A 24,891-nucleotide genomic window follows, 5' to 3' on the forward strand; every position below is an offset into this window, starting at 1 on the left:
AAAAAAAAAAAAGAAAAGAAAAGAAAAAAAGAAAGAAAGAAAGAAAAGAAAAGACCCAAGAAGACCTTATGTTTACACCTCAAGGCTTATGTGTCCCTGCCACAGAGATAACCTATGACAATCAGGAAAAAAAAAAATCAGCAACCCTGGAAAAGGGATCTGATGTCCAGAGCTATACATTATTAGAGTCAATTGTCCAGTTAAAAAAAAAAAAAAAATCATAGGACTTACAAAGAAATTGGGATGTCTGGCTTATTTAAAGGAAAACAAAATTAACCAACACAGGTAAACAAATGATACAGCCACTTTAAAAGGCAATTTGATGGTTTCTTACAAAACTAAACATACTATTACAATAAGATCTACAAATCATGCTCCTCGTTATTTAACCAAAGTCGTCAAAAAGTTGTGACCCACGAAAACCTGCACACAGACATTTTTAGTTGCTTTATTCATAACTGCCAAACCTAGGAAACAAACAACATACTCTTCAGAAGGGAAAGGCTTACATCCAGACAATAAAATACTATTCAGTGCTAAAAAGAAATCAGTGATCAAGCCATCAAAAATGGAGGGACCATAAGTGCAAATTACCAAGCAAAAGAAGCCAATCGGAGAAGGCTACATACTATACGATTCCAACTTTATAGTATTCTAGAGAAGGCAAAACTAAGAGTAAAAAGATCAGTGATGGCCACAGGTTAGGTAGGTGGAAAGGATGAATAGGTGGATCACAGAGGAATTTTATAGCAGTGAAATTACTCTATGTAATACTATGATGGTAGATACATGTCATTATACATTTCTCTGAACCCACAGAATGTACAACACCAAGAGTGAACCCTAATGTAAACTATGTTTATCTGATAATGATTTGGCAATGTGAATTCATTAATTGGAACAAATACACCACTTTGGTGGAGAATGTTGATAATGGAAGAGCCTATGCATATGTAGGTGCAAGTACAATGGAAATCTCTGTACCTTCTACTTAATTTTGCTGTGAACCTAAAACTTCCATAAAAAATAAAGTCTATTTAAAAAAAAAAAAAAAAACCCAAACTGGGGCACCTGGGTGGCTCAGACGTTAAGCATCCAACTCTTGGTTTTTAGCTCCGGTTATGATCTCAGGGTCATGAGATCAATGCCATGTTGGGCTCTGTGCTCAGCTAGGAGTCTGCTTGAGATTCTCTCTCTCCCTCTGACCCCTGCTCCCACTCTCTCTCTCTCAAATAAATAAACTCTTTGAAAAACGAAAACAAAAAACCAACAGAAACTATCCCCAAGAAAGACCAGAGGGAAAATCTTAACAGATAAAAATTAAAATAATTATCTTAAAAATGTTCAAATAACTAAAGGAAGACAAGAAAGTCAAGAAAACAATATATGAACAAAACGGAAATATCAATAAAAAGGAACAGAAAGCCTAAAAACAAATCAAAGAGAAACTGTGGAGATGAAAAGTACAGTAATTAAAATGAAAAACTCACTAGAGAGATTCAAAAGCAGATCTGAGCAGGCAGAAAAAGAAATGAGGGAATTAGAAAGAAGTCTCAGGAACAGAAAGAAAAAAGATTGAAGAAAAGTTGGAGAGAACCTAAGGGACCTACAGGATATCAAATGGACCAATATAGGTACTGTGGGAATTCCAAAATGTAAAAAAAAAATAAAGGGAAAGATCAAAGATATAATGGCCCAAAACTTCCCAAATTTGAAGAAAGACATAAGCATCCAAGAAACTCAACGAATTTCAACAGGATGAACTAAAGAGACCCGTACTTAAATATATTACACTCTGTCCAAAGGTAAAGAAAGAAATCTGATAGCATCAAGAGAGAAGTGACTTGTCACACCTAAAGGATCCTTAATAAGATTATGAGATTTCTCACCAGAAACTCTGGAGGTCAGAACAGACTAAGCTAACACAATCAAAGTGCTTAAAGAAATAAACTATCAACCAAGAATCTAATGTCTGGCAAACTGTCCTTTCAGAGTGAGAGAGGAATTAAGATTTTATTCTAATTAAGACTTATAACTAAGATTTATATATAAACAAAAGCTAAGGGAGTTGGTTATCTATATACTAATAATGAACAATCCAAAAAGAAATTTAAAAGACATATGATGAAAACTACAAAAAAATTACTGAAACAAATTAAACAAATTAAAGACATAAATGAAAAGACAGCTCCTATTCATGGCTTGGAAGACTTAATATTGTTAAGATGTCAAGACTTCCCAAAGTGATCTACAGATTTAATTCAATCTGTCTCAAATCATTGAAACATAAATTCAAATCATGATTAAGTAACTCTATATACCCAGGAGATCAGTACCCAAAAACCTGGCAGTAATAGGATGAGTAAATAATTATATATGCACATAACTGAATAAAACACAGCAATGAGATCTAATGAAGGCAAATCACAGCTTCACACATAAGATAATCAAACAAGTTAACATGTTATAAAAAAGTCACCAAAGACTACCTACAGTGTGATTTCAAGTATCTGAAGTTAACAGCTGGCAAAACGGAACCATATGTATATATATATGTATGTATATATACATATATATATATACACATATATATAAAATTTTTTTTGGACCATATTGTATAAGGATATCTACTACATAGAAAAAACTAAGCTAAGTGGTTAAAACTTAGTCAAACAAAGTACATTTTGTTTTTTGGAAGTCTACCTAATTTAGTCCACCAAAGGTGAAGCTCAATTTCAACGTTGTGACTCTTCTATTTACTCCCAAGAACTGGGAACCAGTATTCCAATTCAATTTTTACCAATAACTAATTTTATGTGTTAAATAATTAACTGCTCAATTTTCTCATTCTTTAAGCTAAAAATAGGTGGATGGAACACCTGGGTGGCTCAGTGATTAAGCATCTGCCTTCAGCTCAGGTCATGATCCCAGTGTCCTGGGATCGAGCCCCGTTGGGCTTCCTGCTCTGCGGGAAGCCAGCTTCTCCCTCTCCCACTCCCCCTGCTTGTGCTCCCTCTCTGGCTGTCTCTCTCACTCTGTCAAATAAATAAAATCTTAAAAAAAAAAAAAAAAAAAAGAAATGGAAAAGAAAAAGAAAAAAAGATGATTTGTACTTTCTCTTCAAGTGTGATGCTATATACAATGTATTACATATTCATTATTAATATCTTGCCCCACCCAGTTAAATTTGTTTCAAATAGAGAAAAGTAAAATAATCAGTAGAAAAGGTATTTCTCCTATTAACTATTACTCCTCAGCAGCAAATTAGGCATTTAGGAAAGAAAGTTTGTATCTTAGATTCCTAAATTGCTTAACAATTAAAAAAAAAAAAATCCCTACTTCCAGCTAGGATACTAGTATCCTAGTTTTACTGGAGGATTCCAGTAATCTGCAAAACAACCGACAGAAAGGGAAAAAGGAAAGACACCCCATTATGTTCTTCAGGCTTTCTAGAAAACAAGGAATTATTCCTTTGGCCATATTTATAAAAATCCACAAGAAAGGTTATACTGTAGACATCAAGGGGACAGGCCCTATTCAAATAGGAATGGCCCGCAAATGTTACATTGGCAAAATGAAGTCTACAATGTTACCAAGCATGCTGCTGGCATTGCAGTAAATAAACTAGGGCAAGATTCTTTTTGTCTAGAAAATTTCTGTGCATGCTGAAAACATTAAACGCTCTGAGAGCCAAGACAGAGCTTCCTGAAACATGTAAAGGGAAACGATCAGACAAAAAGGAAGCCAAAGAAAAAAGTACCTGAATTCAACTGAAGTACCAGCCTGCTCCACCCAGAGAAGTACACTTTGTGAGAACCAATGGAAAGAAGCTTCAGCTACTAGAACCTGCTCCCTATAAATTTATGACCAGGTAGGTGTAAAAAAAAAAAAATAGAAGACCAAAAAAAATCCTAAATAATTGTGTTATGGAAACTAAGATACTCTCTTATATAATAGCTTACCTTCCACAAGCAATCTGAGTGACAATGCTTCCCATAAGTTCAAAAACTTTCCTTGGGTTTATTTCATGACTGGTAGAGTTATGACCCAACTGACCATACCCTCCAGCTCCAAAAGTAAACACTCCACCTTCCTAAAAAAAAAAAAAAAAGATAAAAAAAAAGAAAAAACTCTTTATCATTAGAAGGCCTGATAAAAGAAAATAATCTTTAAGAAAACAGGTTAATCTTTAATATATGCAGTCAATTTTTCTCTTCTATTGTCTTTGCAATTTAACAGACAACAACTGACTTTTCAGGGTAGAATCCCTTAAACCTAAGAGAAGTGCAGGCTATTTTCACATATTTTAAAAGCACCTATGTTCTTATCATTATATTTAGTTGAAGCCATCATTAAAGAGATACTAATCATTTTTTGCATTGCCTTTCATGGTCATTATATTCATGATCTTGTTGAATCCCAAGTACATCACCTGTAATATATCACAAAACCTAAAACTGGTTATCGTCTTCAGTTTTCAAACTAGTTATGCTTTTATACAAAGCCTCTGCAGAAAGAGTACAATTAAACCAGAGTGCACAAATACAGCTCTTTTTAACACACAGTTGCTACAATGCAGGGTTAGGGGCGTCAACCCCTTGTGCAGTCAAAAATCCACATACAACTTTTGCCTCTGCCAAACTTCACTAATAGCCTACATTTCTGACTGAAAACCTTACTGATAACATAAACAATACCTAACTTAACTTTTTTGGTATTTCTAGGCTACACAGTTTACCTATGAGTTTTTTCAAATTGTTGCAATCTCCAAAAACTTTACCAATGTATTTGTTGAAAAAGATCTGTGTATAAGGGGACCCATTCAGTTCAAATCTGTGTTATTCAAGGGTCGACTATATATAGTCTAAAAAATTCATGGTAAAATATACAACTGGATTAGGTTAAATATATAAAAAAGTAATTTGTCATAACAGCTTAACACAAGCACAATTGGTTTTTCAATTTAACTACTTCTCTTCAGAATTATAGCTGTATACACAATTTTATGAATATAAATATTCATGCTAAATTTAGTATAAATATTCATTCATACTAAATGCTTTTGGCATTTAGTAGTGTAAGTGTATATATGACTATGTAAGGAAATTGATTTTTCTTTTTAAAACTTTTTATCATGAAAATTTCAAACTACACAAAAGTAAAGACATGTATATATAAAAATATATATACATAAAAAAATATATATATATATACACATACACACACCATCATATAACCATCACTTGGTCAAGCAGCAAAAGTTAAATAACCTTGTTTCATCAATGCCCCTCCCATTTTTCTTCAGGGTATTTTTAAGCAAAAAAAAAAAAAAAAAAAAAGGTACTAAAGAAGTACTAGAGTACTTTAAAGCAAAAGGTGGACATCAAATCCTTTCACCTATGAACGTGTATATATCTTTAATGACATATACCTCACACATATATAAATACAAAACACAGTAATATTATATTTACAAAATTAATATTAATTTCCTTTTTTTGACAGAAATGGCAAAGTGTTTATTTTTTTATTTATGGTTTTTGTAACTAGTATCTTTTTTTCCCAGTTTTATTTAGGTATGATGAATTGATGAATAAAACTGTATATATCTGAAGTATACAATGTGATTTCACATACGAATACATTGTGAAATAACTACTACAAAGAAGTTGTTAAACACACCAATCATCTCACATGCTTTTTTTTTTTTTTTTTTAAAGAATGCTTCAGATCTGCTCTCCTGGCAAATTTCAGGCATAGAATACAGTATTGTTAACTAGTTGCTATGCTGTACATCTTGTAACAGAAAGTTTGTACCCCTGACCAATTTCCCCCCATTTCTGCTACCCCAACCCAAGACCCCGGGAAACAACATTCTATCCTCCATTTCTACAAATTTGACTTTTCTTTTTTTAAGATTCCCCACACAGATGACATGATAATGGTATTTCTCTTTCTCTAGCTTATTTCACTTAGAATAATGTCCTCCAGGTTCATCCATGTTGTTGCAAAGACAAGTATTTCCCTCTTTTTTTGTGGTTTAATATTATTCTTCTGTGTATGTGTGTGTGTGTGTGTGCGCGCGCGTGTGTGTGCGTGCACGCGCGCATATACATGTACATCACACATTTTCTCATCTGGTAATGGACACTTAGGTTTTTTCTTGGCTATTGTGAAAAATGCTACAGGGTCACCTGGGTGGCTCAGCCGTTGGGCATCTGCCTTCAGCTCAGGTCATGATCCCAGGGTCCCCTGGGATCCAGCCCCACATCGGGTTCCCTACTTGGTGGGAAGCCTGCTTCTCCCTCTCCCATTCCCCCCTACTTGTGCTCCTCTCTCGCTGTCCCTGTCAAATAAATAAATAAAATCTTTAAAAAAAAAAATGCTACAGTGAACATGGGAGTGCAGTTAACTCTTCAACAACCTGTTCTTATTTCCTTCAGGTATATACTCAGAAGTGGAATTTGCTGGGCCATATAGCTCCATTTGTAATTTTTTGAGGAACCTCCCTCTATATTGTTTTCTATTTGCACCAGTTTACATTTCCACCAGCAGTGGGAACAAGGATTCCCCTTTTCTTCACATCCTCACCAGTATCTGTCCTTTGTTTTTTTGGTAATAATCATCCTAACAGATGCAGGGTGTTATCTCACTGTGGTTTCGATGTGTGTTTCCCTGATGACTGTGAGGTTAACATTAAGCATTTTTTCACGAACCTGGTGGCCATTTGTTATATTCTTTGGAAAAGTACCTATTCAAGGTCCTTTGCCCATTTTTAAACTAAATTCTTCATTTTTTAGTCATTGAGTTATAGGAGCTCCTTTTATATTTTGGATATTAACCCCTTACCAGATAAACGGTCTGCTAATATTTTCTCATTCCATAGGGCTGCCTTTTCGTTTCATTGACTGTGTCCTCTGCTGTGCAAAACCTTCATTTGTAGTTCTATTTATTTTTGCTCTTGTTACTTGTGCTTTTAGAGTCCTATCCAAAAATGATGACCAAGACCAATGTTTTTCACCACATGTTTTCATCTAGGAGTTTTAGTTTCAAGCCTTACATTAGGTCTTTAGTTCATTTTGAGTTATATTTTGTTAATGGCAAAAACAGGGGTTCAATTTCTCTCTTTTGCATATAGACAACCAGTTTTCCCAACACCAGTTATTAAAGAGACCAAACTTTCCCACTGTGTGTTGTTGGTGCCTTACCACTGATTAGTTAACTATACAGATGTGGGTTTATTTCTGGGCTATCCATGGTTTGACTGGTCTATGTGTCTGTTTATGCCAGTACTGTACTGTTTTGATTAGTATAGCTTTGTAATATAGCTTGAAATCAGGAGCCTGATGCTCCAGCTTTGCTGTTCTTTCTCAAGATTGTAGGAGACTCCAGTACCCCCACTTTAAACAGGTCATCCATCTTTTATCCCCGCTTATACAAAAGTCAACTATTCTGTACCTTTTTACTTAACAATATATCCTAAAGATATTCCACAGCATAATATAGAGATCTTCTTCATTCTATTTTACAAGACTTGTAAATACTGTTTCACAAGTCCTGGGTGGTTACTACAGTTTATTTAACTAGAGTGCTACGGAAAAGACATCTGCATTCTTTCATTCTTTTGCTATTAAAATAATGCTGCAATTAAACTGCTTTGTGCACATGTAACTTCCTATCTTTGGGACAGATTCTTAAAAGTAGGGTTGCTAAGTTAAAATATGTATATGTGATATGCATAATGAATTTGTAAATGAACCTGAAAAAAATCTGATATCTTTATCATAGTGTGTTCACACCCATTAACATGTATGTCTTTACGTTTATTGTTTTTATAAACTCTGTTTTTAAATTGCTAAGGTAGGTTTTGCACAAGGAAACTGCTTCATAAAGCAATCCTAATTTATTTGCAAAATGTTTTTCCAGAAAAACAAAAGATATATGGATACGAAACTGTATTCTAACTTAAATCAAGGGAAAATAAAATATTTTTCTATTAGGATATTTAAAACTATCTTATTTTGTTAGAAATAATATATACCAAAAATTCCAGTGAACAAGTACCACCGGCTACTATCTTAAGAGGAATACAGAATATTAAAATAAAAAAAAAAAATCAACAGATATAAGTAGTTACATATCCTGGGAAAATAAGATTAAGTGGTTATTTGAAGGGCTGAATTTGATAAGCATTAACACTGTGAGTCTTTCTACCATAAAGCTAAGGAATAATATATAAAAGGAATAATATATAATATTATATATTATAGCCCTAAGGGATAATATATAAAATATTTTTTACTATTATTTCAATATAGCCTTATTGCTTCTAACCACCCATGACAGAAGAGAATGACAATTTATAACTTGCCAACATAAGTTATTAAAACTATAGTGACTAATTTGTAATTTGAATGATAAAAATCAATAAAATATAAGATTATCAGATAAAACTTCCTTACTAAAAGGCAAGTAATATAAATTTTTAAAAACCAACTTTTATAATTAGTCATATTTTTTTTTTTTAAAGATTTTATTTATTTATTTGACAGAGAGATCACAAGCAGGCAGAGAGGCAGGCAGAGAGAGAGAAGGAAGCAGGCTCCCCGCTGAGCAGAAAGCCCGATACGGGGCTCGATCCCAGGACTCTGAGATCATGACCTGAGCCAAAGGCAGCGGCTTAACCCACTGAGCCACCCAGGTGCCCCAATTAGTCATATTTTTAAAAGTACTCTGAGAACATTATACTTGATAATGACTAAGAATAATTCTTATAAAAAAATTCCCAATGTGGGAGTGTGTACAATTTTGTGTATGTAGAAGTCTGACTAGAAGTTAATTTTTTTCTTGCTAATATTATCTACTATGCAGAATGAAGAAAGATAAAGCAGCAAAAAATTTCATTTCTAATTCAGCTAATAAAAAATGTGCCAGTTCCTTTAACATGGCTATAAATAATATTCCTGGCAAAGGTTAGTTTAATGTGTTCATTTTCATTCTACCTCTAATCACTAGACGACTACACAGTCCTGGTAATAAAATGGGACATACCCAAGAAAGTTACAGGACAGAGTTAAAACCATTAACAAGATTGTGATGAAAGCTCATTATAACTACTTGCGTAATACTTAGCCTATGGTTAACAGGCAGGTTCATTCTCCTCCATTACTTGTTGTACAGTATTTATAAGCCAAATGGGAGTTAAAATTAGGCCGTTATACAATATAAATGGGATTGATACACAGAGGATGGCAAGTCTGACAAACTAAAAAGGAAATTTTTCATTCAAAATATTAAACAGTATTTCACATAAAGCTGAGAAATTCATTAATACATATTATCACATTTAATAGTAGATCATAACTCATGTTTCATAACAATAAACAATTGAAAATTAAGGTAAATTGTTTTTGACAAGTAATAATCTAGTTCTTGTCTTCAAGATAAATTACTTTTTAGACATCAATGACACTCGAATTTTAATGTAAATACCATGAAAACATTCACTAATTACAAATTACTACCATGAGTAATAATAAAGAAGTTTTATAGGAATACAATACCTTGGTTAGTGCAGCAGTATGATCTTCTCCACAACAAATATAAACTATTTTCTGAGTTCTTAGTGACTTTAGTAAATTAGGAACATACCTATCTGAAAATTCCAACAAGAGACGTTAACGGTATTTTTTAAGTTAAAACTCTTCTAAAATGTGTTTCCTCTACAGCTTCCCATGCTCAGTAGACAGTGATACATAATTTTAACTGTGATTCAATGATTTAGTAGTACAAGCCTACTTAATTGGGTTCCCAGGTCTTTCTATTCATGCTACTATAAGAAAGGAGGGTTTTAAAAAGTAATTTAAGTGTTAAACTCCCTTAACGCCAATCTTTACAGAACTAGAAATCAAGGAATTTCAAAGCTATTTGCTTCTAATACCATTCTTTATATTCACCTCATGATAATTAAGCTCACAGGATTCTATTTAATTACTTGAAAATTATACTTTCTATTTTGTAGCAGAAAAGAAGTATGTCCTAATCTGACATTTTTCTTATGCAGAACAAAATATTTTAAAATTCCGAGTATTATTTGTTTATCATTACCAGTTGTTACTAGACCAACAACTCACTTTTGTCTACTTAAGTCATGACAATTATGTTGAATTTTATGAAATTAGTTCCTGTATTTCAGATACTGGCATCTGAATTAATGTAGTTATGAAAAATCAGTTCCAAGATCCTGACTTGTTTCAAGTAATTATAATTCTTAAAATTCTAATTGTTTATTTTCAACTCTAGAATCAATGTTAAAAGTGAAGCTTCAAAATAAAGTTTTAATGACTCAGATTATTTTAATAGTTCCTTGAAAAACTCAAATACATTAACATTTCATGTTACTTTCCACAGTAATTTTACAACCTCTTTCCACCAATGGTAGCCAATAATGTGATTACCAATTGAAGTAATGTTTTTCACAACTTTCTTTTAATGAACATCTAACAATAAAGATTTTTTCCAGATATACTTTCTAGAGTTTATTTTGTGATAAAATGGTATTCATTGGCACTCCCACCATCCCTTCAAAATATTATTAAATGGAATTTTTTAAATAAACTTCTCATCCCCTTCTCCATATCGGGGAAGACTTGGGTACATTTCTTTCTGACATTAAGAATCACTGATCCATCTCAAAAGATCATTTCTTTTAATGTACATTTATCAATAAATAATAAGAACCTACCATTTTCATCATTAAGACCTAGTTGACCAAATTTGTTGCGTCCCCATCCAAAAATAGCTCCAGAAAGGGTGAGTACAAAACTATGGGCTCCTCCTGCTGCAACTTGCATGAAAGGGATTCCAAGCAAAGACTTAATCAGCTGTGGTGAAGCTTGCTTTTTACAGTCAATGCCTAAACCCAACTGGCCATATTTATTTTGTCCCCAACAGAAGACTTCACTTGCTGTAAAAGAGAAATTATAAAATCAATCAACTATTTTCCTCACACACCCAAAAATTTTATTTGAAGATCATCAGTTACTTTGGGACATTTTCCTTCTCATCAAACGGAAGTACATATTCACCTTTATTAAGTTGATTTCTTATCTGGAAACATAACAGAAGAACATTCAAAGAAACATCAAGAACAACATTCTGTATTAGTACACTTTAAGTCTGACTCACTTTACTAATGAATGGGTAAGGCACATAACTCATTTCCTTATGTTTCTTAAGACAGAACTATTCCTCAAGTCTCACTTTTATTCTGTGATTTATCTCAAAAGGCACTCAACCAGGCTCAAGACCTCAGTTATTATATATTGACCACATTCAAAATTTTATCACTAAACCAGACCTCTCTTATTAGCAATAATCCCATGTATCTAATTATTTACCTGACCTCTACACTTGGATATTACAAAGGTACCTCCAGCTGAGTGTGTTCCAATTTATGACCCCCCACTTTACCTCCCTTATCTGGACCTATGCTCAATGTTCTCCATCTCAATAAATGATTCTATAACTGATTCAGTAGCACGAGCCATAAACATAAAGAGACATGCTTAAATAAGACATACTCTTCTCTCTTACCTTATACACAGACTGGTATCACTCTATTATATATCAATACATAATATACAGTTTTCCTTCTAAAGAAAAATATGGCAAATAGATCCACTCTTCATCATCTCTGCTTGTCACTTTTGCTCCCTCAACTATCACCATGTCTTGCAACTTTAGACATCTTTTTATTTTATTAAACCACACTAATAACTGACACACTAATAACTGTTTTTAAAATTCATACTATAAAATAGTACACACTTAAAAATAAGTTTCCCTCTAAAATTAGAAGTTGGGTCCTCACCCAAGAGACAACCACTCTTACCAATTACTGGTATGTACTTCCAAAAATATTTTATGCATATACTAGCAGACATCTGTATATATAGAGAGGTATTATTAAAATGTAGATTTGATAATGTGGCTCACCTGAAAAAAAGATATCAGTCTTCCCACGGACATTGGGATAAGCACTTTGAACAAAGCCCGTTAACGTTCTACATAATCTATGTTTCCAAGCTCATTTCATACCCGTCTCTTCCCTTACTCTAGTGATACTTGTCCTCCTTTACATTCTCTAATGTCCATTTCTCACACACTTGCAGTTCCCTTTGTGTGGACTTTCCCCCCATCTTTGTCTAGTTCATTTCTATTCTTTCCCAGCAGCAAGCTTTCCCTGGTGATCTAGTTTAAGTCCAGTCCCCCTGTTATATATTCCAAATATCATAATTTTTTCTTTACAGTCCTTTTTCATAGTATGTAATTATATTGTTATTTGTATGAATATGACTATAACATAAGGGCTAGCAGCATACTGCTTACCACTATATATTATGTGAAACATAATATATAGTGGTAAGCAAACAAATAAGGCAAAAAAATCCCTGTTAAGTACAGACAAAAAATTGCCCTCCTCATCAGTAAAACGTCTGGGTTTAATCTGATCTTGGATCTACCTACCAAATATCAAAAGAAGAGCTGACAAAGTAACAACAAAGAATACAGGGATGCCAGCCTCCCCAATGCCTACAGAAATTCAAATGCCTTAATAAGGCATTTAAGGCCTTTGTAACATATTACCTCAACTGAAGTATCACTATGTCTCCCACGCTCACAATATCTACATAAAACTATATGCTAACATTCAAATACACAAAATACTTTCCTAATTCTACGACTTTACTAGTACTATCACATTAGCCAATCTTCAAAACTTCCTCTAGCTATTTCTCAACATTTCTCTAACTCTGAATATACTTTATTCATCTTTTAAAACTGCATCAAATACCAAGTCCCTCTTTATTATTAGTAATTTTATTGATTTGAACTAATTACACTTTTTTCTTCATTCACATAGCACTTCACTTTGACCTTGACCAAAATAGTATTTTTGTCTCAAACCAGTTATTTGTGTATCTGCCCCCTCCCCTAGATGGTATAGGCCCTAAAATTATTCTATCATCTTACCTATATTTCCCTACAGCTAGACCCTAGTGCTGTATTCACAGTAGGCCTAGACATTTAATGAATTAAATAATAGTAATAATGAAGCCACTGGAGCTTATTTTTTATTTTTTTTAAAAAGATTTTATTTATTTGACACAGAGAGAGAGATCACAAGTAGGCAGAGCAGCAGGTAGAGGTAGAGGGAGAAGCAGGCTCCCCGCTGAGCAGAGAGCCCGATTCAGGGCTTGATCCCAGGACCCCGAGACCATGACTGAGCCGAAGGCAGACACTTACCCGGCTGAGCCACCCAGGCGCCCCTGGAGCTTATTTTTTATTATTATTTTTTAAGATTTTATTTATTTATTTGATAGAGACAGCAAGAGAGGGAACACAAGCAGAGAGAGTGGGAGAGGGAGAAGCAGGCTTCCCACTAAGCAGGGAAGCCCAAGTCGGGGCTCCATCCCAGGACTCTGGGATCATGACCTGAGCTGAAGGCAGACGATTAACAACTGACCCACCCAGGCGCTCCTGGAGCTTATTTTTTTTTATGGTAAAAACCAACATAGTAACCCATGCTACAATCCTCAGCAGGCAGGTGAAGAAGCTGAGTAAGAAACAAAAGCGGGCGCCTGGATGGCTCAGTGGGTTAAAGCCTCTGCCTTTGGCTTGGGTCATGATCCCGGGATTCTGGGATCGAGCCCCACATCGGGCTCTCTGCTCCCCGGGGAGCCTGCTTCCTCCTCTCTCTCTCTCTCTGCCTGCCTCTCTGCCTACTTGTGATCTCTTTCTCTCTCTCTGTCAAATAAATAAATAAAATCTTAAAAAAAGAAAAAAAAAAAAAAAAGCAAACAGGGGCACCTGGGTGGCTCAGATGGTTAAGCACCTGCCTTCTACTCAAGTCATGATCTCCAGGTTCTGGGATCGAGCCCCATATCGGGCTCTCAGCTCAGCAGGGAGTCTGCTTCTCCCTCTCCCCTGCTTGTGCTCTCTGTCCCTCTGGCTCTCTCAAATGAATAAATAAAAATCTTAAAAAAAAAAACAAACCCAGCAAACAAAACTAGTAGGATGCTTGGACTTGTTTTTATTCATAAAAAGTCTGAGATCAAATGAGATAGGACAAGTTGTAACTTTCCCCCTATAGAACAATTACACACAAAAATCAATTCCACCTCTATATACTAGCAATAACTTCGAAATGATTCAATAATAAAAACATCATTTCATATCTAGGGGAAAATCTAATAAAAGATGTGTAAGACCTCTCCATAGAAAACAACAAAATACTATTGAGAAAAATTAAATGGAGATTAAAATAGATATAATATGTTCAAGAACTGAAAGAATCAATACTGTAAAGATTTTCCTAAAATTGATTTATAGAAACAATGTAATCCCAATCAAAATCCCAGTAGTCTGTGGGTCTGTGAAGACTGACAAGCTAATTCTAAAATGTATTTGGATATGAAAAGGATCAAAAAGAACCAGGACAATCTTGAATTTCAAGAACAAAGTTCAAGGACTTTCTGTTCAAGTATCCAGTAATAAAACTGAAAAGGGTAAGAAAATAAAAATAATGCTTACCTTTAGAAAGTGCAAGTGAATGATAGTAACCGCAAGCAACCTGTACTACCTGGATATCTGACAAACTTTTAATATTTCTAGAAAATAAGAAAAGAAATCAAAATCAGTTAATTCCATTTAATAAACGGATCCTGAATATTTATTAATGCCATTTACTGACTACCTACTATGTGCAAATAGTTTCCTACTGACCTAGCAGTACATGCTTTTTTATATAAGCCCATTTTACCCAACTATTTATGCTAACATCAGTAAACAAAATTGAATGTGAAAAAAATTAAGAGGTGTAATGAGAAAGTACTTTGGAAAAAGAATTTAAGCAAACTATGTTCACACCTCAAGTATTCCTCACAGTGCTTTTATAATTCAGATATTTCCTTTTACCAAAAGAAATCTTTAGCTCAAAGTGTGAAACCTGGCAATATATTTGTAAAACAAATGCACATGATCTAATTTGTCTAAAATTGGCGTTTGGCCTAGTTTAATACATGTTCTCTATCCGGTTCCTTAAGAACCAATAGGGATTCTTATCACGTGGTGCTACCAATTCACATTATGAAACCTATTCCTTCTGAGCTCTCCTTTTCCTTTACATCTAAATCAGTGATATTAATCTTAATTCTTCGAGAGAAATTTAATCAATTCATATGTATTATGATCACTGATATAGTCAGTCATATTTCTGCCACCTTGCATTTTTTTCCTTATATTTTTATAGTTTCTTCCCCCCTTTCTGATTTTTCCTTAACTGTAATACAATTCTGAAAGCTAATTTTTAAAACATTACAAAAATCAAGTATCTTTCTGCATCAATCATCCCAGGTGTTTCTTATGCAGTTCCCCTTCTCCTGGTCATTTTGTTTTTCCTGAATGAGTGTTTTCAAGCTATGAAGGGGGGAGGAAACATATGTTTCTTATTTCCCTTTACCTGATACTGCCACCTGACCTGATTCTGCCATATGAGAGTCCGGAGCAAGTTCTGACCAGAGTGTCGATACCCATGATTTTCGGGAGGCAGCTTCAGCAAATCAAATTTTGAGTAGGAGAAAGGAGAGTTACTCTAATTCCATACTGTTGTATTAAAAATATTTTTATTTAGTGGATTTATGTTCTTAACTACAAAACCTGAGAGTTGCACTGCTATAATTTCGTAGAATCCAACAAGTTAACAGGATCCAACGCACCTTCAGATTTTCAAATGTAGCAAAATGCCATTTTTTCTGTAATTAGCAAAATCAAACTCTAGCAATGCAAAAGCGGGAATAAAAAAATACATGGATATGTGCAACTGTGCTGAAGTTACTGAACATTCACTGTTACTGTTTATGCATATTAGGCACATGACACACTGACCACTGAGTTATGTTAAATATTTTTTTAACTATATTAACTATTTTTAAAAACTTGTTCCAGATATCAAGTCCAAATAAGACATTTCAAATACTAAACTCTCATAGCACCTTACATTTTTTCCTTCATAGAATTTATCACTGTTAACTACTAGTGTACTCTGCTCAACAATAAGCTCTATAAATGCAGACTATGTGTCTTACATTCATGGGCTCCCCAGCACTTACCACAGTGCCTGGTAAAAAAATATGTAATGAATACACTGTTAAAGGATGAGTTTATGAAGTCTTTAAAGCTTTAATATTAAACTGTTCATAAAATCTGTCCCTAAAAAAAAAAAAAAAAAAAAAAAATCTGTCCCTAAAACTTCTAAATTTGCATAGCAATTTATATACTTGGTGACTTCCACATTTCCAAAATTATCATAAGGCTTGGAATACAACATAAATACTAATTTCTTTAGCCATGTCTGCTATGGTGACAAGGAAATGTATTCTTCTATGGCATTACTGTTTAAAAAAAAATCCCCTTTCATCTCCAGGTAAATTAATATACAGAAGGTTTGGGGAGATGAAGGAGGATATGTTTTTCTTCTTTCTTCTTTTTTTTTTTTTTTTTAGCTTTCAGGAATAAAAAAAAGAAAAATACTGAATGGTAATAAGTTACCATATTAGTTCCCCATGTTCCATTTTTCTTAAAGGACAAAAAACTAGAAAATTCTTAATGAAATAAAATTTTTTTAATTAATCAAAAGTAATTCTCTTTAAGTAAAAAAGCTAATGTAAGTATTTGTATTTAATTATTCTCTAATTTTTTAAATGATTTGAATGCAGTCATGAAGTAAAAATAAGCCAGAATAAATTTTGTAAATAAAAATATATACTTATGCATATACACAACATGAGGATTCCTAATTAATCAAAACTATGAAGAGAAAATCAGAATTCAGACATCTAGGGTCAACATTTTCTAAATGCTTATAAATTTGAAACAACTCGCTGAAGTTTAAAGTATGTCAAACATTTTAAATGGCTATGACATCACTAAATGAGTCACTGTAAAGAACTGAATCATTTCTTTACTGTATTTTGAAAGATGTTTGAAATTTGTAGGAAAACAGTATTAATAAACTTGGAAATAAGATTTGTACTCCCCTCCGCTGGGAAGTCTGCCAAAATATATTAATTGTTGAATATGTGTGCTAATGTACTGTTATACTTTACAATTTAATGTACAGGGGCATTAAAGGCATAAACTAGGCACTTCCAGTTGTTTGTGAAGGTAAAATTCCAACTGCTAACAAAGACTAGTAAAAAGTTTACATTACATAATAAAAAAATTTCAGAACTAAAACATTAAATATTTTGCCAAATTCAAACTCAACAAGGCATTTACATTAAGTACAGCTTTTTGTATGTCAATTATACCTCAATAAAGTGGTTTTAAAAATATATTTTACCAATTAAACATAATTAACAATTTTCTATTTCCCAGTGAAGCCACAACTTCCTTAGTGATCTAAAAAGTCTTAACACCAACTCTTCTTTTAATTTTGAAAGATTTACACTAACAATCTAGTCACTACCATAAGAAATACATTTCCTTTTTAATCTAAAATTTTAATATATGTTCAAAATTGAGGAAGTCAAGAAAATAAATTCTACTTTTGACCAAGCTGACAAGTCAAACATAATTAGTTTCTATAATCGAGAAATAGCTATTCTCACAAGGATAATGTTATACCACCCTCTCATAGTTTTTATTGCACAGGTACAAGAAACAGAATTAAAAAAAAAAAACTACAATTTTATTACCAATAACTGGTTTTCTAAAGTTTGCATGGGAAAGTATGTATTTCCACTTATATCAAACTAAAAGGTAGTAAAATTAGCTTTAACTTTTTTTTTAAATAAAGGTGTAACATATATCCTTCATAAAAAGAAATAACTAGGCAGAAATGGAGGTCTACAGGCAAACCATAGGAGCAAGTTTATATATAGGGAAGAAGTTGAGGGTTGCTGGAGGGGAATTGGGGGTGGGGGGAGATAGGGTATCGGCGTGATGGGCATTAAAGGAGGGCACTTGATGTAATAAGCACTGGGTATTATATGCAACTGATGAATCACTAAATTCTACCCCTGAAACTAATACTACACTATATGTGAACTTGAATTTAAATAGTTTTAAAACAAAAAAGAAAGAAATGCAGTATGTCTACAGAGACTAGCATTAGTATTGAATAATCTGTCTTTCCCCAGGGAGTAGTGATTTCAAAAAAAAATAAAATTAGAAACTGGAAAAGATTAACAAAGTAGTAACAGTTTCAAATATAACCTATTAATTTTTCATTCTTCTCTCATTTTCAAGTGTTACTTAATTTCAATACCCTTATCTACTGGCATAAAAATGAATTTTGTTTTCAAGAAAAGTACAGCCTAACGTGACTCTTCAGTTTTCTGATCATTCTTACAAAAATTATAAACACTATATATTTTTTAAAAGATTTATTTGAGAGAGAGAGAGACAGTGAGAGAGAGCTTGAGAGGGGAGAAGGTCAGAGGGAGAAGCAGACTCCCTGTGGAGCTGGAAGCCGGATGCAGGACTCAATCCCAGGACTTTGGGATCATGACCTGAGCCAAAGGCAGCTGCTTAACCAAAGGAGCCACTCAGGCGCCCATAAACACTAATTTTTTTAAAATCTATTTCCGTATAGTTGAGCTTCCTCCTGTCTTCTACATGGTTTATTCAAAATGAATGCAAACATTTCAAAGCTGGCTCACATCTCTAAGCATATAGAAAAAGCCTTGCATCTAAAAATAGTTTGGGGGGCACCTTTGCCTTTGGTCCTAGGATCGAGCCCCGCATTGGGCTCTCTGCTCAGCAGGAAGCCTGCTCCCCCCACCCGCCTGCTTCTCTGCCTACTTGTGATCTCTCCCTCTGTCAAATAAATAAAATCTTAAAAAAAGAAAAGAAAAAAATAGTTTGGTACTACAATTTAAAAAGAAAAAAATCACTGGCAGTGTTTCATAAAAATATATTTCTATGTCGTATATCAATTTGATTTCAAATTCACTTGTTTATGACGAAATGGAACTGTTCTTAAGAGTTAAACTGTTTGGGGCGCCTGGGTGGCTCAGTGGGTTAAGCCTCTGCCTCCAGCTCAGGTCATGATCCCAGGGTCCTGGGATCGAGCCCCGCATCTGGCTCTGTGCTCAGTAGGGAGCCTGCTTCCTCCTCTCTCTCTCTCTGCCTGCCTCTCTGACTACTTGTGATCTCTCTCTGTCAAATAAATAAATAAAATCTTAAAAAAAAAAAAAAAAAGAGTTAAACTGTTTGGATATAAGTTGTGTTGGGATGTCATAATCTCATGTTTTGGATGTACTCAGTGGCTCAGCTGTTGTGGGGCTCTACTGGGGTCTCACCAATAAAAACGCATGAAGAAAAACTCTAGCTAGAGGACATTCAGATTATGAATACTGAGAGTTTGTGAGGACTATCCCAGACTCTTAGGTCTTAGCTAATCTAAATAGCTCTCCAAAGACAGGGTAATCAGTGCCAGCCACAGTAGAGGAGACTTTAACCTTCAGGGGTAAAAACTGAGCAGCAATCCTAGGGAAAAGATCCTCTTGCCCATCAATACTTGCTAGATGAATCTTTCCTTAGCAACGTGCTCTAGAACAGGGGGCTTTTACTTTCTGCTGGCAGGAAAAAATCAGTTCTCAGTTGGCTAAGCCATTTCTCCCTAGTATCAAGTCATATAAAGGTATACCTAAACTAAATTTGATTTTTATTACTATCACCTCTTGCTTGAAACAACAGTATGATTTATCTATCACTCGTTTGAAGTATGTTTTTTATCCCATATGTTACTGGCTTGTGAAATTCCTTCGGTAAACCTGTGTTAAATAGAGGTCAGGCAAAGACAAACTCAGTCTCTGAGCATGATTTGCCCCAAACAAAACATACTGAAATACTAAATTGCCCTTTAACACATGAAAGTATCAGTAAAAACTATGTATATGTCATAACAAATCAGATCAGTCCACTGAAAACTGAGTAGGTTGAACAGGAGAAATGCCTTAACACAGAGCTTAACAGTTAATACACATTTAGCAAATAAAAACCTTCCAAGTTTAAACCGGATGACTCAAATAAGATCTCTTTTCAGGTCCCCATCCAGGTTTACGAAACAGCAAAGTCACAAATGCATAATTTATTAAAGGGCACTGTTCAAATAAACTATATAATAAAATTCTCTTATAGTTACCTTTCTTTCCATTTACTAAATATCTATGGGTTACTGACTGAAATCCCTTATACTAGAAGTATAAGGAGCAACAAAATGTCGGAAGTATAAGAGCAACAAAAATGTCAGTATGATTTTAGGAAACCAATGGAATAAATATAAAAGAAATTGGAAAGCTTTGACATAAATCATGATTCTGGATTGGTGATTTAAAAATCTCACAGGAAGGTCCCTTTTCAATTGTAAAAACACAAAATTTTAAGAATTTTGTATTAAAAAATCCCATTCTACAACAGCTATTTGTGGGACGAAATAAAAGCAGTAGAAGATATGACAAATGTGAGGTCACTGTGTTTCTATGAATGCTTTGTATTATTACCAATAGCTATATGGTTGCAAATTACCATTTTCTGAAATAAATCAAAACTGAAATGACTAAAAAATTCAATTTACTTAGCTTAAGGAAAAAATATTTTCTCCCAAGAACACCATCATTAAGAGATACTAGAAGCATAATGGGAGTTGTGTTTGTTATTAAATTGTTATAAACAAAAAGAAATTAAGTGGAAGAAATTTGGGGATTTCTGTGGAATTTAATTACAAGATCAATCAAGGAAACATGTGAGTATGATATATCCAAAAGTCCAACTCACAATTTTTACTAAAACAAATATAAAATGTTAAAGACCAAAAATCCTCTTCATAAATTAAAACAAAGCAAATACTTAAACGAATACTTTTAAGTTCTCAATAAACATATACAAGGAAAGGTCATAGGCTTACTAAAGGAACTAGCTAGCTACCCTTCCTAGTTTAAAAAAAAACTCATTTCTAACAATAAAGAGTTTCTGTTCTGAAATATTATTAGTTCCTGTGTTCCGTTTCCTTATCCTAGTAAGTTACATCCTATTTCTCAAACCAAAACAAACATTAATCAATGTTAAGTTAAAAACAAAATATCTAAATGTGTGTAAAAATAATGCTACCTAGATTTATATCTAAAATTAGTTTAATACCTTTGTTTCTCTGGAGAGTTTTCTTTTGTCCCTATAACTATTACTAGGAAGAAAGAACAAGAGTTTAAGGAAGCAAGAATTTGTATAATTTAAAAAACAAAACGTGAGTTATTGTATTATTTATGTATTTAAAACAAATTGGATACTTTTCATTAAATCTGTATATTTTTACCTAAACATGTTCACGCTCTTAAAATTTTCAGCATTAAAACAATGGCTATGCCTTATGTATATCTCTAAGACTACACAACATTGACTAGGCATTTATTTAATTTTGAAATAATTCTATGATGAATTAGTGAGTAACAAATTAAATTGTGGCCACTGCTTTTTAAAAAATTGGAAAGTGACTGAATCTTTTTACATTAAGCATGTGGGACTTCTATATTCAATAAAAACAATACAAAACAAGATAGAGAAATATGCAACCAACCAATATTTAATAAATATTTTAACAGCTGGGGTACTCAAGATAGAACCAGTAGTTTAAATTAGCCTAAACTGCTTAAAAATTTTAGTAATGAAATAGTTATAGTAAAGTATATATTCCCCATCCCATTTCTTTACAAACATAAATAATTTAGGGGAAAATATGTAATACATAAAAAACAGCACTCAGCCCAAATTAAAGGCCAGAACCTACCTAGTAATTCCTTAAGAACTCAAAAGGGAGAAGTAATTAGATGTCAACTCTTACTTGCCCACAGTAAGCAGAATAACTTAGATAACAAATTTATTAAAAAAGATTGTTAAAGACCTCTTTTTGGTCACCTTTGTTACCTGGGTACTCTGATACATTCCTCTGATCCTAGCAGGCCAAGCTGTCCATCAGAATCGAGACCCCACGCATACACCTGGCCCTTGTCATTTAGTGCTAATGTATGAGCTTCTCCACATGAAACAGCTACGATATTTTGGGCATCCAGGGCAACAACCTGCTCTATAGAAATCAAGAAGAGAGACATTATATTCTAGTTTTGAACTACCAATGAGAGTAAAAGTCTTCATCTTGTACAAAAAAAGAGCTTAAGAAAATGATAAAATACAGACTAAGTATAACAGTAGTTACTGTGAAAAATTTAACAAGTATGTGCCATATAAAATTCTCATTGTGGTAAATACGATATACAGTGACTTGAACATTTTGGGGAAGAAGTTAAAGGTTTATAAAGCTGCTCTCAGAAAGGCTCTTCATTCAAAGCCATAACCAGTAACAGAAGAATCCAGCTGAAAAGGGAATCATTTAAATATCCTGGGCCAAATTATTTAATAAGGAAATAACTGACATACACTGCTATGGAGTGATTCTGAAATTAATGAAATAATCTGAATTAGCAACTTCTGATAAAAAGCAAATTCTTTACAGATCTCATAAATAAAGCATCTACTAGATATGCTGAGGGAACTGAAAGGCAATGTAACCATAACAAACAGGTTTTATTTTATGAACTGCCATTTTAACATGAAAGAAATAAAAATCCCATATGTAGTTAAAATATATATTCAAGTTTTAAATCAGAAAATAATTTAAAATACTGGTCCTTCATAAGATTATCAGTAGCTACTGACAAACCAGAAAAGAAAGTGAAATTGTTTCCTTAGTCTCCTTAAGATGTATAATGTCTATCAGTTTTTTAGTATTGCTACTACTACGTTTTTTTTTAACATGTCATTTAAAATGAACCCTTTTTTTTTAGCCTAAGAAAACTATAATTTCTGTCTTCAATAAACTGAAAGCCTCATGCTAAAGAGTTGTTAAACTGAAATCAATCAGGATTTCTTCTGAAGCACACTTAAGCTCAATACAGAAATGCAGCTGTTCAGTAAAGAAACCAACTGCATCAGAAAAGTTTAAATCCCTGTGGTTAGAGAAACTCCCATTCTATCTGGATTACTGCCCTGCCTTTTGGGGTGGGAGGTTAGCCCTAGATAGCCTCTCAGAATCTATACAACTTCAATGATATTATTTGAAGTACTCACCTTAAAGTACTATGAGTTACTAACTCGTGAAGCTGGTGAACAGTATGTGGAAATTCATTATACTAATCTTTTACTATTTGTAGATATTTTGTACATATGTTTTTTAATGAAATTATATTGTAGGAACATACAAAACAAGCAAAGAGAACAAGATATAACACATTGTCCCCCCCCCAAAAAAAAAATCAGGAAAAAGGATTTACAAGTATAACATCATTTATTTACATCAAAACAGTACCATAAATCTTAATTATGAAGAAAGAAGTAAAACACTCAAAAGATCTGTTCTCTTTCACAGAGGCCCCAGAACTAAGTCAATGTATCTCCAAGACTATCCTCAAAGGAAATACAGTAAAGAGCAGAAAATGACAAGATGACAAGACAAATGAATAAGGCTTGTCAGTTCAACAGCAAATGAAGAGTACTTAAATTAGATAGCAATGGCTATACAATCAAAGGCACCAAAATCCAAGAAACAAAGAAACAATAATCATTCATACCAAACACTTAGTATTTACTGTATACCCTTACGCTCCAAACACTGGAGACACAATGAGAATAAACTATTTCTAGTCCTCAAAGAGTTTCCAGTCTACAGAAAAACAGGTGAGGTAAGAACTGTGATTAAATGCTAAGATAAAGATACACAAAAGGCCCCAAGGGAACATGAGATACTTACTAAAACCTTAAGATACAAGAATTCTGGAAGACAGTAACACTTAACACTAAATCCTGAGCTAAGGAAAGAGGAAGAGATTCCATGTAGCCATTTGAGAAAATTCTTATAGCAAAACAAACTAAAAACAAAGTGGAAAGACTAACAGAAAAACAGGGGAAAAAATTTTTATTCATACCTTGAAGAAATAATCTTTCCAATTTTTACAGACATAGTTGGAAAAAAAAGACCATTAATTCAATGAAAAATGGACAAAAGATGTCAACTGATAGTTCAGAGAATAAGAAACAGAAATGGCTAATTAATCATATGAAAAGATGCTCAACCTCATTGATGAGAAAACTGCAAATCCAAACTACATTTAGAAGTCAATATGTTGACTTAGACAATTTATAAAACCATACACTTACAATTTTATACTTTTCTACATGGGTTAACCTTTAAGCATCGTTTACATTTATCAGGAGAATAAGAAAAGCCACCGAATTGGAGAAAATATCTGTAAAATACAGATCTAATAAAGGACTATTATTCAAAAATATACAAAAACTCTAAAAACTCAATAAAAAAATAAAGAGCCCAATGAAAAAATAGGCAAAAGAACTGAACAGACACCTCACCAAGGAAGATACACAGATGGCAAGATACACAGATGGCAAGTAAACCTATGAAAGGATGTCCTACATTATATATCAGGGAATTTCAAATTAAAATGAGATACCACTAAACATATTAAAATGGCTCAAATTGCTGGAAAGGATAGAGAGCAACAGAAACTCTTATTCGCTGCTGGTGAGCATGCAAAAGGGTACAGCCACTTTCGAAGACAGGGTGGTAGTTTCTTACAAAACTAAACATACTCTTATCTTATGATCAAGCAATCACACTCCTTGATAGTGACCCAAAAAGAGCTGAAACTTATGTCAACACAAAAATCTACACAAAGATGTTTGCAGCAACTTTATTCATAATTGCTCAACTTGGAAGCAACCAAGATAGCCTTTAATAGTGAATAAACTGTGGTACAT

At 33.4% G+C, this 24,891-nt stretch overlaps 1 protein-coding gene across 3 annotated transcripts in view; it reads right to left on the reverse strand.

The window, feature by feature from the left end:
• The window catches only part of LOC111144758 (HECT and RLD domain containing E3 ubiquitin protein ligase 4), a 122,997-nt gene that overhangs the window by 73,309 nt on the left and 24,797 nt on the right, over positions 1–24,891 (reverse strand). For 2 of the 3 annotated variants that reach the window (XM_022499201.1, XM_022499200.1), the window contains exons 3-7: positions 21,988–22,147; positions 14,596–14,672; positions 10,745–10,966; positions 9,564–9,655; positions 3,963–4,093 (exon numbers count right to left, since the gene is read on the reverse strand). In XM_022499201.1, coding sequence (XP_022354909.1) covers positions 3,963–4,093; positions 9,564–9,655; positions 10,745–10,966; positions 14,596–14,672; positions 21,988–22,147 — 682 coding nt within the window. Of the gene's footprint in view, positions 1–3,962; positions 4,094–9,563; positions 9,656–10,744; positions 10,967–14,595; positions 14,673–21,987; positions 22,148–24,891 lie in introns of those variants that run through there. The other variant, XM_022499202.1, reaches the window with a different exon arrangement.

This window comes from Enhydra lutris, unplaced genomic scaffold, assembly GCF_002288905.1.
Source record: "Enhydra lutris kenyoni isolate GAN:26980312 unplaced genomic scaffold, ASM228890v2 scaffoldscaffold12, whole genome shotgun sequence".
In the NCBI taxonomy this organism is placed as follows: domain Eukaryota; kingdom Metazoa; phylum Chordata; class Mammalia; order Carnivora; family Mustelidae; genus Enhydra; species Enhydra lutris.